This window comes from Neomonachus schauinslandi, chromosome 13 (genome assembly GCF_002201575.2).
Source record: "Neomonachus schauinslandi chromosome 13, ASM220157v2, whole genome shotgun sequence".
Classification (NCBI taxonomy): Eukaryota; Metazoa; Chordata; class Mammalia; order Carnivora; family Phocidae; genus Neomonachus; species Neomonachus schauinslandi.
Window position 1 is genome coordinate 44,274,875 of NC_058415.1, and position 18,558 is coordinate 44,293,432.

At 36.3% G+C, this 18,558-nt stretch overlaps 1 protein-coding gene and 1 non-coding gene across 3 annotated transcripts in view; both read right to left on the reverse strand.

The window, feature by feature from the left end:
* Nucleotides 1-3,501: 3,501 nt before the first annotated feature.
* Nucleotides 3,502-18,558, reverse strand: part of HAUS6 (HAUS augmin like complex subunit 6) — a 49,785-nt gene continuing 34,728 nt past the window's right edge. For both annotated transcript variants that reach the window (XM_044920361.1, XM_021682420.2), the window contains exons 12-17: nt 15,410-15,491; nt 10,868-10,934; nt 10,424-10,609; nt 8,242-8,377; nt 5,709-6,755; nt 3,502-4,429 (exon numbers count right to left, since the gene is read on the reverse strand). In XM_044920361.1, the coding sequence (XP_044776296.1) occupies nt 4,368-4,429; nt 5,709-6,755; nt 8,242-8,377; nt 10,424-10,609; nt 10,868-10,934; nt 15,410-15,491 (1,580 nt within the window). In that variant the 3' untranslated portion in view covers nt 3,502-4,367. The remainder of the gene's footprint in view (nt 4,430-5,708; nt 6,756-8,241; nt 8,378-10,423; nt 10,610-10,867; nt 10,935-15,409; nt 15,492-18,558) is intronic.
* On the reverse strand, nt 11,056-11,186 carry LOC123326571. The gene has a single exon (XR_006541187.1).

The following is an 18,558-nucleotide window of genomic DNA, read 5'->3' on the forward strand; positions in this document are numbered from 1 at the left end:
ACTGATATGACCTTATTAAGGTCATACAGCTGAACCTAGGCAGTATGATTACAGCTTGACCATTACTCCCCACTATTTCCTCCATTAACAAAAGTTAATCCTAAAAATCTTAGCTTTTCAGGTGTATACTACGCCTTCATATAATTCCCCTAATTTTACAGATTAAGGAAACTGCAGCCCAGAAAGTTAAGCGACTTCTCAAAGAACAGTGTTTCGTTCACTTTGGGCAAATTCACTTCCCCATCTTTATCTATCTGGAAATCGGTTAATACTGAATCAGAGTCTTAAGATTGCCAGTTTTTAGGGAAGGATTCTAAGGTTCCTAATTTGGATTGTCAATGTGGTACAGTGAAGTCAGAAAACCCTTAAAATGTCTTATTCCAACTGCCTTATGCTTTTAAATGAAATCTAAGTATTTTAGAGCCAGGAGACCTCTCTGATACACTCTTCTCACCATTTTACAAAGGACGCATTACCTTTGAATACAGACATTAAATAGAATAGAGCTTTAGCTTTTCCAAGACCTTTATAGCAGCAGCTGTGGATGACAAAGTCCCTACCCATGAAGAGCAAGAAACTATTCAGATCTAAGTTATTAAACTCTTCTACGTAGGGCCTTTGGCAATAAGTTAAAAGGCTCCAGATGTTAAAAACTTAAGATTTCCTTTTTAAAATCATTTTAAAATACTGCATTTAGTAAATCTAATTAAAATGGCAGTAACAAAATACTTTTACCTGAATCACTTAACCTCTCCAATTTCTTTTGTTGATGAAATTACTGGTAGACCTTTATATGTGATCATTCTAGGATGTGCAGGGCATAGTTTTTTTATATTATATAGGAAATTCCAGAGCCAGGTGGTATGATACTGAATGTTTATTCAAGGCTATAGTAAAGAGAACATATTTACAAATAGTCCCATAGAGGACTCACAAATATTTTAAATATAGCATGTGGACTGGCACAGTGCCTAAGGTGAAAGCAACTATGTATCTGCAAGATAATGTAAAAGAATTTTACCTTTGCATTTTACATTATGGAAAATTTCCATTACTTTTACATTATGGAAAATTTCCTTAAACATTTATTTTGTTTAATTTAGAATTCTAAGTAGGAAAAAAAAAATAAGGTTTCCTTTATAAAGTTCTCAAGAATTCCTGTTTTTCTCCCTTAGATAAAACTGACTTCATAGATCATGGTAAAAAATGGTTTCAAAATACTTGTATTTTTTCAGTTAAATTCCCCCCAAATGTTTTTTGGGTTTTGTTTTGGGTTTTTTTTGCCTCAAATACTCTTTATTCCACTTGGTAACATTTTTCATGTTAAATATTACATGCTCGTCCTCTTTAAACATTTAAAACAATTAGGACATTCTGTCTTTCGTTACTAAAGTTTCAAGTTGACATAGAAGTCAATTACACACCTTTATCTTACAAATAGTGAATAAAACGAGGTACATTCTGTATCATCTACGATGAATGTAATGAGAAAAAGTACATTTACAGCAATAATTAGCACTCTACCATTATTTTAATCCCATCACATAGGAGGCAAAGAAAACAATTCCAATACTTAAGTATTTGCTAATGATGATCCATGGCCCTTGAGGATATGTATGTGTGGACACACACCTCCCACATCTACAAAGGTACGTTATGTCCATATGTGTATCATCAGTATGACTGGAAAGATCACACACATGCAACCATGAAAAAATACGATAAAAGCACTACGTGAAAAATACTAAGTGAATAAAAGATAAACTACAGATTTTAGAGAAGAGCTAAATCCATGAATATGGAAGGGACAGATGAGGACTTCAAGGTGGAAGTGACATTTGGTCTGAGCCCTAAAGGACAGCTAGAATTGTGAATTAAGATTTCTAAAGAACCACGATCACAAAAGCAGTTCAGTAAAAAAATGAGAAATGATAGTGGAAGGGGAATAGAGGAATCTACACAGGGGACATGATATGCCTTTAAATTTTAACTCTATTCTGGATTTAGCAATAAACCATTAATGGAATTTTAAACTAAGTGATCAAAACAGTCCTAAAGTCAAAAGGTAGCTCTGCAGGCAATACTGGAGCGGGAAGAGCCTGAAGGCAGTTACGTCATAATCACAATGGTTTAGGAGAAACTGATAAATCAGAGATATTTTTGTTAATACTACTGGCATATAAAGGACAGGAAAGAATGCCAAACTCCCAAGCTATTCCAGCTATGACTCACTTAACAATGTGGTTTTTGTAAATCCATACTGTCCAGAGACATTTTGATCTTTTGATTCTCAGTAGTTAAGGGCCTCCCGCCCTTACTGTTGAACTTGCACGACCTTATCAATTAACCTCTAAAGCAGTACATATATAATAATATACTTGCTTCTTTAAGGTACCCCAAGGCTAAATGTGACTCTATATCCCCCAGCAATGCTTCTCAATCTTATTATTGAACCTAAGAATCACCAGGGAAGCATTTTTAAAATGTAGATTCTTAATCCCCATTTTAGACCTACAGAATCTACAGCTTTTAGGATGTTTCCCAAATGATTCCTTGAGTCCACCTTAGACAAGTCGTTTAAGCTCCCTAGCTTCAGTATCACTGTGAAATAGGTACAATAACCACTGTCTAACAGTAGAGTTATGACAACTGAATAAAACATGTATTAATGTCTAGGAATGGCCCTGGCACGTTGTGTAAGTTAACAGCCCTACCTCCTCCCTAATACGTTAATTCTGGATTTACAGGTTAGTGGGTTTTCTTATGCCAGACTAGAGGATAGTTTTCCAGTTGATCTACAGTCCCTCATTTGTTGTATTAACTAATAAAGGAATATAGCACCCTAGGAGAAAATGCTCTTCCTCTTTCTTTTCCACTGCAAAATAAGGAAGTTATATGTGCTTTTCTTTTTCTCACAAAAAGACTGGCCTTCAAACTGGGATCAAACCATTTAGCAAAAGCCCAAAATGAGTGAAGGAAGATGAACAATTAAGCCCATCCACCTCCAGAACTCTCCCCTTCAACTTTTCTCCTCTCCTTACCAGTTTCTGGACAAATGGACAAGGTTTTGATGGTTAAGAACTGGGCTAGGCAGAGGGGTACCATAAGTGCTATCAACTTTCCAGTGCATGCTCATTGCTCCTGGTTCACAGAGGGCAACGGCATGTATACACTTTGATGGTGGCGACGAGCCATTTTCTCAGCCAAGGGTCACGACAGAGTGAGGCACGTTACTGTAAGGGAGGCCTCTCCTGACTCCCATTCAGTCCACAAGGTCAATCAGAGGCCAACTCCTGTGGCCATATCCTTTATCCTGGCCTTTTAGTTACTTCTAGAAGGTCTTGTGGTATATTAAGTAAGGAAAATAGGGTAAAATCCTAGCTTTACCACTGACTTAACTGTGACACTGAGCAAGTACGCCGAATTCAGTTTTCTCAAGTTATTTTGAAGCTATTCATAGGCTGTGGCATACTAATGGTTTTTGAGAAGGAAAGTAAAACAATAAAAATCACCTGCTTTCCCTAAAAAACATGCCCCCCAAATAAACCAACAACAGTAAACAGAAACTAATAAATGTTTAATTTACATTTTTTTTCTGTTAAAATATAAAACTAGGGTTAAATTAAATTCTCAAAGTCTAAATTAGACTAAATATAAATCTGCTGTACAACCCATTGAATGGATTTATAGTTTGACAGTGTTCCTTAAAAGTGTCTAGTCATCTTCCATCTTTTTCCTTTTTTCTAAATTCACTCTGCCCCAGTCTTCACTTATCATCACATACACTTTATTCCATCAAACATTTTCCAGGACCAACATACTACTTAAATAATCATTAAGCCTGTTTAGAGCTTTCCCAAACTTGAACTTTTCTCACCTTGACTACACATCCCAAGGTACTACTTTTCTCACTTTTTTTGGTTAGTACTATAGTGTTCCATAAAGAAACAATAAAAGTTATGTATTTCCCTAAAATGAAAGATCAGTATTCAATGGTTATTATGTTAACCAGTTAATAAAAGTATATCAAAAACCACTCATGTTTGTTAATCAACTGAAATTATAATAAACTAATACTTTGCTATTAATGCTTACAAATTATTCAAGGAATCAAAATGGCTTCACAAAACTTGATGTCTGCTTCCCAAATACTTCACATTTTTTAACCCCAGATCCATACAAGGAGAAAAATCCAAACATACTCTTTACCTAAAAACTAAAGTTTGGTAAAAGGCATTATTTAGGATTTTTTAGACCTAGAAAAAGAGTTATACTTCCAACATGTATTTAAATTATAAATCCGTTTTTATCCTGTGACACTGCTTGAAATTTAAGTACATCAGAGTTAAATTAACTGGGCTTCTGCTTCATCTCTTCAAGTCTGATGGAAATTCATTTGCATCAAGGCTCTTATTCAAGATTTCTTCTTCTGCAAAGGTGATTTTGAAAAAGAGAAAAGGATAATCAAACATTACAAAGAAAAAAATTAAACAGGACAAATTCCAAATAGTAGCAAATTTCAGTCTTCTTAAGTAAAATGTTCACATGCGAATGACTACGATAAAAATTACCATTATTCTCATTGAGGTACCTTTTCTCCAGAGAGTATCAATACATCCCTCTTAGAATACTTTTTAATATACCAGTGTTTAATTATCATGGGCAAATCAGAGTGATAAATAATGAATCTATATCACCAGATCTATGTTTGCTCTAACACGCTTTAAGAACAGGGTTTTTTTCTTAATCTCTATAATGAAAATTTTCAACATACAAAAATAAAGAAAATTATCATTAGCCCAATGTATCCATTATCCAGTTCAGTAATTAATACTGTTATGTGAACTGTGTCCCCCAGAAAGACATGATGAACTTCTAACCCAGTACCTCAGAATGTGGCCTTATTTGGAAAGAGGGTCATTAAAGATATAATCAGGATGAGGTCATTCTGGAGTAGGGTGGGCACTTAAACCTACATGACTAGTGGCCTTATAAAGAAGGCACACAGACACACAAGAGGAGAAAGCCATGTGAAGATGGAGGCAGAGATTAGAGCTGTGCTACCACAAGCCAAGGAACAGCTGGGGCTACCAGAAGCTGGGAAAGGCGAGAAGGATCTTCCTCTGGTGGCTTCAGAGGGACCAGGGCCCCGCTAACACCTTGATTCTGGATTCCAGCTTTCAGAACTTATTGTATCCAGAGACAATAAATTTCTGTTGTTTTAAGGTACCCGGTTTGTGGTACTTTGTATGGCTGCCCCAGGAAACGAATACACTAACCTATCTTGTTTTGTCACCCATCCCCCTCAAATTTATTTCAAAACAAATTACAGATATTATATTACTATAAGAATGATATTTAACATACATAGTGTTACTCAACATTTTTAGAACCATCTTCCACTAGCCAAGATTTTGACGAGATTTACTTTTGATTGTTTGTATTATAAAAGCAGTAGGTTTCAGGGTTTTGGTTTTATTTTCCACCCCTGTCCCACACTAACTGTAAACTATATACCCATCGTTTGAGATTCTGGAAGTACCCATAGAAGTGACAAGTTCACTCTTCTCATCCTAGTTGAAGGAACAAAGAGCATATTTTATCACATTAACAATAAAGATCATGCAACATTCAATGCATACTACTGTTACAAGAGGTTGAAAGAAAAATTCAATAGGTCAATACGCACAGGTCTAGTTAAATCTTACCTTTTAAATTAGGTAGAAGTTCTCCAAGACTACATGGTATTGTGGTTTTCAATCTTTGTTCCACTGGAGAAAACTTAATTAGCGGTGAAAGTGACCGTTTCCTTTCACCAAGGGACATGCGTAAAGATGGTTTTGTATAGTCAACATGCAAATCATGAGTACCCAAAAAGTCAAGCATATCATCTGTTTGCATGTTTGTGGGAATAGGGCTCAATTCTGGTTTGTGTCCTTCAAGTGCTTCAGGATTAGAAAGGTCACTTTCTTCCCTTTTCTTGGATAGAGATTTTTTCAGAGCCTCGTATCTACGACAAATAGCCTGTAAATTACAGTCTGATTCTGGAGTAGTTGGTCTTTCTCCCACAACATCTTCTGGAAAAATGCCACTGTGCATAGGACTATTTGGCTCCAGTTTAAAATTGGCTTCTGTACTACTGGAGCTATTAAGACTTAAGTTACCAACTTCTTCTGGAAGAGTTTCATGTAATATGCCAAAATCAATATCCTTTAAACTCCTGGAACTAGTTCCACCTGATACTTGAAAAGAGTCCCATAACATACTTTTATGCATGAAAGGTTCCTTGTAAGAAGCTTGCAAGTGGTCAAGAGAAGACTCTTCTTCACTGCTACCCATTATAAGTCTCCTAGTCCCTACAGTAGGGGAGACTGTCTCTGTTTGGCTAGTGTCTAAAAGCTTGTTCTGTATTTCTGCACACTCCAAACCTTGCTTGCACATTATTTTCTTACTTAACAAATCTGACTGATTTTGTGTCGATGGTCCACCTATGTGACTGGTCACCACATGCTTCTGAGGCACACACTTGAGGCAATCTGAAACAACTTTCTCTTCAGGCAAATGGGAATGGCTAGAATTGGATACAGTGCTTGCTGAGAGAAAGCTGGTCCTGCTAATTTCTCTTGGGTTATGCAACACAGGTAAGGATTCTGGCAATACTTCTTCTCTATGTTCAGTATCCACCTGAATTGGTTCTGTACTTCTGTTATCTTCCATTTCGACAGCTTTTCTCCATGAGCTCCTAATTTCACTTACTAATTAAGGGAAGGGGGAACACAATTTATTAATATTCCCAAATAGAGCATGCAATTAAAAACTTGATTTCTAGCGCTCAACATAAAGCTACCGACTCAGTATATGTTACACAGATATGCCCACTGGATGACAAGACTCCACAACAAACCAAAGACCAACAACATGAAAGAACTCCTTCTCCAACTGATCACACACAAATAACAAAAGCTGTCCCTGAAATGTGCATATAATTTCACACAGCACATACAAATTACAGGTATTAGAAAGGTGTTTTCTTATCCATCTAAGCTAGGATTCAGCAAAATTTTTCTGTAAAGGGCAGATAGTAGTATTTTAGGCCTTGTAGGCCATCAGTCTGTGGTGACTATCAACTGTGCTACTATAACATAAAAGCAACCATAAACAGTATGTTGACAAATCAGCAAGGCTGTGTTCAATACAACTTTATTTACAAAAACACACAGGGCAAGCAAGATTTGGTTCACAGCTTGTAGTTTGCTGACCAATGATCTCGATTGTGGCTAGGTTCAACCTGAACTGAATCAATTTTACTTCAAATATGAATTCAACCAGGATGATGTGCCATACAGACAACAAAATCAGAATTTTGCCAACATAGATTATAGGTTATAAGAAAAAAATACTGGGCAGTCTAGCTAGCTAGAGAGGGGTAGAAACGATTCCTATACACACAAGTTTTGGCTGATGTTGCTGGCTGCTGACTGGAAGGACACAGCCTATATATCTATAAATGATGAGCACAGGTCAGATGTGGAGGCAGAGGGTGTTTTTTGTTTGTTTTGTTTTTATTTATTTTTTAAAGATTTTATTTATTCATTTGAGACACAGAGATACAGAGAGACACAGCGAGAGAGGGAACACAAGCAGGGGGAGAGGCAGAGAGAGAGGGAGAAGCAGGCTCCCGCGGAGCAGGGAGCCTGACGTGGGGCTCGATCCCAGGACACTGGGATCATGACCTGAGCTGAAGGCAGACGCTTAACAACTGAGCCACCCAGGTGCCCCTGTTTGTTTTGTTTTTAAAGATTTTATGTATTTGTGAGAGAGAGGGAGAGAGAGAGCACAAGCAGGGGGAGCAGCAGGCAGAGGGAGAAGCAGGCTCCCCACTGAGCAGGACCCTGGGATCATGACCTGAGCAGAAGGCAGACACTAACCGACTGAGCCACCCAGGCATCCCGGCAGAGGGTGTTTAAGTCAATTGAAATATTTTCTAGGAAAGAGACAAGTAAAACAACAAAAACAAAATTGTAGAGTATCACGGCAAAATAACAGTGCTTACAAACTGCCGTATCGGTGAGAACACCCACATTTAATACTTCAATAAAAGTCCTTACATCAAAACAAATAAAGAGCCATTGCCACTAAACTGAAAAAGAATTTTAAAGTGAGTTTTCAGAAGATATGTCAAATCAGGGTTCTAACAGTAGTAATGTCTAAGAAAGAAAGTAATAGAAATCATTAACTTACTCAAGTTTTCTGGCGTTCGGGGAATTTGGTTCCTTGTTAAGAATGGGTTAGACACTAGAGAATCAAATAGTTCCTCTAATTTTACTTCTTTTCCTTTAGAGGGCTGTGGTGAATCAGATAAAACCGCCCTGGCAACCTAAAACAGAAAAGGTAAAGCAAAAATTACCACATCCATTGGTGGAATGCAACAAAAGCCCTGATAAGAACAAATCAGCACCTGCCAGGCAGCAGCCCCTACCACAGCAGATGGCACAAAAAGCCGCTCAAAAACATAGCTCGCAGCCGCTCTGTCTCATCTATCTAGGCACAGCCCTGTAAGGTGAACTAAAACATCAAACTGTTTCCGCCCTTCTTCTCTTAACTGGATATCCCATTATAAAAGAAAGGTAAAAATCTTTATACCTGAGAAGATTCAGAAATAATCCTGACTACACAGTGACCTAAGCTACTATCTGCCACATCTTTGAACTTGACAATTCTGTATCAGCTGAAGTGGCTAGTTTTAAAGCAAGCAGATTTTTCTTAATTATAACCCACTTGCACAGTAACACCTCTATTAACAAATGACATACACTCTGACAACATACTTCTTTGCCAGAAACCTCATTATGAGACATAAATTAGTGAACAAGGCATAGAAGTACATTCTAAAATAGAGAGAGTATACAATATGAAAATAGCACTGTACAATTTCAATAAAACTGGAAAACAAAAAACATGCACATTAAAAACACTGCCCCAAGAACCCTAAAAAATAAACGTCCTAGAACCATAATCAAATAGACTCCCATTTCCCCTCCCCCATGAAAACAGAAGATGTCTTAGAATCAAACACTAAATACTTCTTGTCACGAACACTACTAAAGAAAATTAATTTCACTTTATTTTCAGAGCTTTATGAGATTTTAGGACTCTCCCCTTCCATCCCATCCCATTCTACTGCTAATATAAATTCGTTTAATTGCAAATGTCCTTCCTTCTATATCAGGAAAGAAAAACAGACTGAACATCTTTTATGTGGAGTTCATCAACCAACAAAGAGAAATAATATAAACCTGAAAGATTTTTTTTTTTTTTAAAGATTTTTTATTTATTTATCTGAGAGAGAGAATGGGAGACAGAGAGCATGAGAGGGGGAGGATCAGAGGGAGAAGCAGACTCCGCGCCGAGCAGGGAGCCCGATGCGGGACTCGATCCCGGGACTCCAGGATCATGACCTGAGCCGAAGGCAGCTGCTTAACCAACTGAGCCACCCAGGCGCCCCAAACCTGAAAGATTTTTAAGTATTTATAGACCATGAAAAGGGTTTAACCTCTTCATGTTACAAACAAGAAAATGACTGACATCCAGCTCTCTTATTTGGACATTGTTCACTTACTTTGATCAAGACTGAGATAAAGGAGGGAACTCCAATACCTGAATCAATATGCACTAAACCAAATTTTTCTTTCAGTCTCTCAGGAATATAAAGTAGCTGATTTATTTTCAGTCTCCTTATCCAAATTCAAACAATGCTAAGGGATGTTGTGGGAAATGTAATAAAAATAACATGAGAGAATGGCTTGAGAATCTGTGTAAACTTCTGCAGTAAATAGTACAATATTACTATCGAGCAACAGTAGCATTATGTAGTCACTTGCCAGTGAAAAGTCACTTGTCAGGAAAACCAAGATCATGAACAATGATGCATTTAATGACTTTTTAAATATTTAGAAAGCAGAAGGATAAACACTATGCTTAGTGATAATATGATATTGCATAGTCTTTGTGCTAACATTCAAAGAAAAAGGAAGCTTGGCTAAGCAACAGCAACATTCAGATTATTTTTTTTAAAGCAGATTATTTTAATAGAGTATAATCATTGGGTATATTTATCTAGCAATTTATGTAATGGTTAATTCCAAAAATACCTTACCTGTGTTATTTTTATACTTTTGGATGATACTTACAGAATGGGACATGGGTTCTAAACCATGGATATAATGTTAAATAAGTTTATATTAATCTATTTCTATTTTTGGGGAGAACCACTTTTGCTTTAACCATGATTTTCATTATCTGTGTCCTCCTTTCCCAAATTAACACCAGTTAATCAATAATTAACTGTAACTTCACTTATAATCTCAACACCAATGAGAAAATAATAGATATTTCAGTGTACTTATTATAATCTTTTTCTAACCTCTTCTACCAGATGATCTTGCTCTTTTTGGAGTGGATCCCTATTTTTAGCTGGCAGAGACCCTGTAAATGCAGTATTCTCTGTACTCCTTGCAGTATCTGATGATAGACAGTCTTTAGTTTCAAATTTTGATGTCTTCTTAGAAGGTATTTCATTTCCTTCTCTAGGAGTTCTTATCTTCATGTCCTGAAGAAGACAGACATGTAATGTTGAAACTTTAATGATTGTGGCTGATCTTCAGTTAGAGGTTCTTGAGCTATCACAAACCTATAAAAGGCTAACATTATTGTGAAATCATATGTTCACTGGCACAATTAAATAATTCCAATATTTCCATTTAGAAGCAACAGGATATATGTAAATACAAATTAACTGGGAAAGCGGCAAAAATAATATTTTACCATAAGTTAGTTTGATCAGATTAAAAATTGTTTTAAAATATACCTTTTCAAGTAATCTAACACTGTTTCTATCTGATGATGAAACTGGCTGTGACAGGAAAGAAGCAGGTCTAAAAGGAAAAAAGATAATAAATCCAAATTATAATCGGGAAAGAATTCCATTCACTTGCTATATCTGAATAATTTAAAGAAACTGTCAAAAAAATAATAAAAAGTAAAAAAAAATAAAGAAACTGTCTGCCCCGTATCTGTCCGTTACGATTTCCCTCAATTCGTCCCGGTCATCGAAAGGCAGTTTATTCTAGGGAGGGATGGTGACAATCAGAGCAGTACTTCGGCCCCATTTGTGTATCAGCCTCCCACATGACAAACATTTTCCTTAACCACTATATATTTTAAGTCAACAACATTCTTTATAAGGTTGAATGACTTGATTAACACTAGAATCGCATTATTATATTATCCTTAGGCTTCAGATCACAGAATTTCATTGTAACAGAGACTTTAAGATTTTGATCTTTCATGTCCAAAATCAGTTTCTCTTATGCTGAATCTTGCGTGATAGCACATACATTACTTACACTTACAGTCAAGTCATAAGGTTGTTCAGTTTCAGTTTGCTGCATTCTACACATAGCATTCCTTACTCTCTTAGATTCTCTCGCCCCTTTGGATAAACATAAAAACCTTACACATCAATTACAAAATAAGTAATTAAATTTTTAAAGCCATCAAAGCAATGATAACTTCATCCTCATCTTGAAAGAGCTTTCAAATTCAGTCATGGATGGGGTCTGCTCACTGGTCAAAGCTTTTCTACTCCAGGTAATACAAAAGTCAAGATTACCACGGAGACCACTTTCAATATCAAGTATGTTGGTGCTTTGCTTTCTGTTCACAGCCAGAAGTACAAAATTAATAGCTTTAAAACATTTCAAGTAACAGCAAATATGCTTTTTCAAACTTTTTCGAATATGAGCTTCTTGGAATCTTTTATCTACCTTCCAAACAGAATTCAAGATCACTGAAACTGCTTCAAGGCTCAACTCTGCCTCGACAGAATATAATCTAGATGTCAAAAGAAAAAAACTAATCATCTACTGTGACTGTATCTTAATTTTTCCAAAAAGTAACATTAAAATGATCAAAAAGCCCTCTGAAACAGGGCTAGCAATCTAAGATGCCACTAGGATGCCACCACCAGATTGTGAGCTCCTGGAGGACAAAGACTATGTCCTTCCTGGCTGTTGCCAGGAACTAACACAGTGCCTGGTACTTGGCAGTGCAATACATGTTTGTAACTAACCGATGGATTGACTGAATCAACGAATAAACATCACTTGAGCATGAGGCTCTATGGATAGATGCCACCAAATTTTTCTATTTCGATCATTCTTACAAAGCCTCATAAGAGACAAAACTGGAAACATATTCTCTCCCTTCCTCTCTCCCTTTTCTGAATTGGCAACATGCTATCAGCCCTGCTAACATCTCAATCCAAGCCAACTTTAAAGCAGCCCTGGCTCAGCCCTTACTCTCTATCTGCTTCCTATGCCAAAACTGAGGCCCACAAAATCCTAGCACTGTAAACAGAGTATCGCTCCCATTATGGGAATTTATCCTAAGGAAAGAGTACACCCAAAAGAAAATAAGAAACAACATGCTTTTTATAGTAGTAAAAGAAATTGAGGAAAACCTGAGTCTAAAAAATAAATGAAATGTTACAAAGCCATTATAAGTAAAAATCAGTAATATACTATTAAGAAAACAAACACACAAAAACTGTACTTATGGATATTAATGTTTAGAAAATTTTGAGTGGATTCAATTTATATGTTTGTACATAAAGCCCAAAAAAACAACTTGTGAAAAAAGTCTAATAAGTGATTTGTTAGAAATTTTAGCTAATTATTCTTCATTTTTATTTTGTTGTTACAATATATCTACAGTTAAAGATAAAACAAACAGAAATTATAAAAAGAGAAAGATATGCGATTAGAATTCAATTTCTAAGACTAAGGATATTTAGTTGGCATGCATGCAAGATCATACTGCCCTATTTCTGAAATGCAATAAAGGAGGAACTGTAGAGGCTAAAAGTCTAGAACTGCATTGCCACCACTAGAAATATCATGGAACCCTCCCTTCCAGAAACCACTGCAAAGAAAGGTAGTGCCCAGAGTGTACAGCAAAGGTACCACCAATCACTGAATTCTGGTTTTAAGTACGGTAAAGCCTCCATCAGCTCACTCTGATCAAAACCAGCCATGAGATTTATGGAGAAGACAACAGCTATTCTGGTACCCGTGGGTGACAACTGCATGTGAAAGGGCTAATAACACACAGTAATTATGCTAAAAACTACATGCTTTCCATGTTTTTTAATTGAATAGCTGTTATTGATCATATCCACATACGAATTTCCAAATTAACTACATTGATACCGACATTAAGATGATGCCACTACAAATAACAGCTGAACTACACGTTAAGAAAAGGGTATTACAGTCTACCTACATTACGCATTTCCAATAAAACATTTTATCACAAAATACCTTTACAATAAAGAATTCTGAGCAACAAGCTTCTTTCCTCGTGACTCAATTCTTCACCCTTCTTCTGTTTTGCTATCAAGCAGCAATAATCATTCATATCCCATTGAGCACTTATTTGTCCCTTACCACCAATAGCCTTCCCCTACACCTCCCCCCTTCGATATCCCAAACCTATAATTAAAGTATCAGAAGATAATTAAAAGATCTAATGGCTTGGAAGAGTATAAATCTGGAAATCAAAGTTTATTTAATACAACCTCTTTTTCCTATATTAAGAGACTTCCATGTGAACTAAATTCTTAGGGGCTAAGTGTCTGGCTCCTATTGAATCCTGATAGTTTATCTTAGTACAAAACTCTGCTTCAAGAAAGATTCTTTAAGTTCAATGAAGTTCATAAATAAAATCTGATCTATGAATCAATCTACTAACTCCATCAATCTTTAGTCCAGCAAGAGACCTTAATCAAATATTTCATTTGCTCTCTCAAGGAAAGACAAACCAAAAACATAACTGAGATTGGGAAGCAGCAACTATTCCCCTCTAGCATGCTTTAAGAACAACAGTGATAAATAACGGGGTAAAACAGTGAAGCCCAGTAACTTCACTATCTCGTCAATGTCAAGTCTTCACAACAGATTTCATTATTTTTCTTTAGGTACTCCGAAAATCAACATCACATCCAGATCTAAGAATAAAAATATAAATATTCCACAAGTAATCCTGACTTCCTGTGAATCAGAAAATTACTGCACAGGAAACTGCCAAGAGCTCAAATTCTTTTTTTTTTTTTTTTTTTTTAAGTTTTTTTTTATTTATTGGTCAGAGAGAGAGCACACGTGCACAAGCAGGGGAAGCAGCAGGCAGAGGGAGAAACAGGCTTCCAGCTGAGCAGGGAGCCCAATGCGGGGCTCAATCCCAGGATCCCGGGATCATGACCTGAACCAAAGGCAGACGCTTAACCGACTGAGCCACCCAGGCGTCCCACCAATAGCTCAATTTCACATATAAATTTTGACTCTTTTTATGCTGTTTGAACTTATTAACTTATTAAGAGTATATAGAAGGAAGAGAACTTCAATTCATTTAAAATTTAGAATTTTCTTTTAGAATTATCCTAAGTAAATTGTTTCCATATCTGTGCCTCAATTACATGGGAAAGTTGGACTGAAAGACCCCTATTTAGGTCAAAGGTAGTCAGAAAACAAAAAAACAACAGAACACCCCATTCAGTGTGTTTGATTGCTACCTAATAATGCTTAGTTTCCAAAAAGAATATATTCCCCAGATAGATTATATACATTTAGATTTTTGCTTATATAATCTGGCATCCGTTTTAAGAGCCAAAACAGGATAATAAAGAAAACAGGCAGTAAAGAAAATAAGAATACTCCTGAAGGATATTATAATAAACTAAGGTTTAGTTTTTTCATATGTTAAATTTTTGGATTAGATTGAATCAGAAGTCTTCCTATTTTTTTTTTTTTTTTAAAGCATGGAACTCTTTTTATCAAATAGCATGTAAAACCCCCAACATATACAGATAAAAGAACTAGCTGCTCAGGTTGAAATGGAAAAGGATTAGACCAGTGACGGGCTAAATTAAATTCATCCACAGCACCAGAGGGCGCTGCAGAACAGTCTGAAAACTAGGAGACTAGATCTCAAAAGCTCTTAAACTCTTAAGATTGTCAACAGCCACAAGTGGTTTCAAAGAAGTTCACAGACACAAAAAGGCAAAAATTCCCAAGCTTGCATTAGATAATTTCCATACATGCTTTTTTTCTTCAAATATTAGATAATCCCCTATGAATCCCAACATTTAGACAAACAAGAGAAGGGGGGGAAAAATGCCTATGTATCAGAAGTGTTGACTCTTTCTTGAAAATGCAGACCCACAGTGGAAAAATATTCTCTGGTTACGAGAAGAAAACTACAGATGACCCCATCGTAGAGAAGCATGGCAATTAGAATAAGATGAAACTAAATTAATGAAGGAGGGAAAAAGTCAGTATCAAAACATTTGTTTTACCTGTTGCCTAGATCATATACAGCTCCCGATATATCACTAGCTCTCCTGCAATCATTTTCTTGGTTTTGTTGCTTTGGTGTATCTAAAGGAAAATAAACATTAATTACTCTTAAATTATGTTTGTATATTCTAATATCCAGGGATATCTTGAAATTCTAGAAAAACTTCTGAACAGAAGAAAACAGAAAAATCAGACTAATATAAATGCTAATAGAAAAAGACAACTATTCAATGGGACGTCTGGGTGGCTCAGTCAGTTAAGCATCTGCCTTCAGCTCAGGTCATGATCCTGGAGTCCTGGGATCGAGCCCCATGTCTGGCTCCCTGCTCAGCAGAGAGCCTGCTTCTCCCTCTCCCTCCACCTGCCACTCTGCCTACTTGTGCTCTCTCTCTGTCAAATAAATAAAGTCTTTAAAAAAAAAAATAAAAAATAAAAATAAATAAAAGAAAAAAGAAAGAAAAAGACAACTATTCAATTGCTACGTGTACAAATAGGACAGATAGAGAATATCTAGAATAAACTCTTATAAAAAGAGTGATAGGTTACAGAGCTGGAATAAACAACTCTAAAATTTGTATGGAACCAGAAAAGACCCCTAGTAGCCAAAGGAATGTTGAAAGAGAAAACCAAAGCTAGAAGCAGCAAAATTTCAGACTTCAAGCTGTATTATAAAGCTGCAATCATCAAGACAATATGGTACTGGCACAAAAACAGACACATAGATCAGTGGAACAGAATAGAGAGCCCAGAAATGGATCGACTAATCTTCGAACAAGCAGGAAAGAATATCCAGTGGAAACAAGACAGTCTCTTCAACAAATGGTGTTGGGAAAACTGGACAGCCACATGTGGAAGAATGAAACAGGACCATTGTCTTACACCATACACAAAAATAGACTCCAAATGGATGAAAAACCTAAATGTGAGACAGGAATCCACCAAAATCCTAGAAAACACAGGCAGCAACCTCTGTGACAACTTCTTGCTAGACACATCTCCACAGGCAAGGGAAACAAAAGCAAAAATGAACTCTTGGGACTTCATCAAGACAAAAAGCTTCTGCATGGCAAAGGAAACAGTCAACAAAACTAAAAGGCAACCAGCAGGAATGGGAAAAGATATTTGCAAGTGACATATCTGATAAAGGGTTAGTATCCAAATTATATAAAGAACTTATACAACTCAACACCCCAAAAAATAAATAATCTTAATTTAAAATGGGCAGAAGACAAAAACAGACATTTTTCCAAAGACATCCAGATGACCAACAGACACATGAAAAGATGCTCAACATCACTCAGCATCAGGGAAATACAAATACCACCTCACACCAGTCAGAATGGTTAAAATTAACAAGTCAGGAAACAACAGATGTTGGCGAGAATGCAGAAAAGGGAACGCTCTTACACTGTTGGTGGGAATGTAAGCTGGTGCAGCCACTCTGGAAAACAGTATGGAGGTTCCTCAAAAAGCTGAAAATAGAGCTACCCTACAACCCAGCAATTGCACTAATAGGCATTGATACAAATGTAGTAATCTGAAGGGGCACCTGCACCCCAATGTTTATAGCAACAATGTCCACAATAGCCAAACTATAGAAAGAGCCCAGATGTCCACTGATGGATGAATGGATAAAGAAGAGGTGGTGTATATATATATATATATAATGGAATACTACTCAGCCATCAAAAAAAAATGAATCTTGCCATTTGCAATGACGTGGATGGAACTAGAGGGTATTATGCTATGTGAAATAAGTCAATCAGAGAAAGACAATTATTACATGATCTCACTGATATGTGGAATTTAAGAAACAAAACAGAGGGGGATCATAGAGGAACAGAGGAAAAAATAAAACAAGATGAAATCAGAGAGGGAGACAACCGTAAGAAACTCCTAATCAAAGGAAACAAACTTGAGGGTTGTTGGAGCGGAGGGGGTTGGGGAGATGGGGTAACTGGGTGATGGATATTAAGGAGGGCACGTGATATAATGAGCACTGGGTATTACATGCAACTGATGAATCACTAAATTCTACCTCTGAAATGAATAATACACTTTATGTTAACTAAACTGAATTTAAATAAAAAAATTTTTTTGACAGGTTTATACTAAACCAAATTTCAAAAAAAGTGACAGTCCATAGTTCTCCAGCATGATATAGCCATGCTTCTTGTTTTGGTACACAGATCATGCAATTACCACGTAAATCAGGAAAGCCAAAAGATTATACTATTTAGCATATTTCAGCCCAGCATCTATAATATCAATTTACTTATTTATTCTTCAACGCATCAGTAATTATGTGCCACTGCTAATACTAACAAAGAGGAAGAAAGAAAAGGTGGAGACCCTGGCTTCAAGGAGTCAGTCTAGGAAAAAGACTACTGATGAGTAGAGAATTATGGCATGCTATAGTATTAGGAGAGAAATATGCACAGAATGTAAGGAAGCAGAAAGGCATCTGGCCCAGAATGGGGAATGTGATGAGGACATAAAGGTACTGGGAGAATAAGGTACAAGTTCAGTATGCTAGATCATAGGGTATATTGAATGGAAGCATGGTAGTAAACAAGACTGGTGAAGAAAGCCATGGCTCCACTACAGAGGATTTGCTATTCCAGGAACTACTCTTCTTTCAACATGTTAGTTTCTGAAAGATTTTCCCTATTTATATATGTGTCCAAAGTGTTACTGTATAAGAAACCAATGTGTATACTATGTGAATTTTTCCTTTTATCCACCATAATAGTATGCTATATTATAAACATTTTCAGTACCCTCTGCTTTTGCACCTACTAATGATGATGGAATTACTGATATTCATAAAACATTTTAAAAATGAGCACAAATACAAAAACTGTATCACAAAACTAGTAGACAACAATAAAATAATTAGGCACAACCATAAACACTTAGTTGGTGGTGGTAGGCAGAGATGATTCCCATTTGTTCTAGTATGTAAGAAAGTTTGTAAGGTAAAAGTTGCTAAGTGAACAAACAATGAATCATGGAACACTACATCTAAAACTAATGATGTAATGTATGGGGATTAACATAACAATAAAAAAATTTAAAAAAAAAAAAGTTGCTAAGTGAAAAAGCACCTAGAGTTTATTTCCACCCCTAAAGGTGACAGAAAGCCATT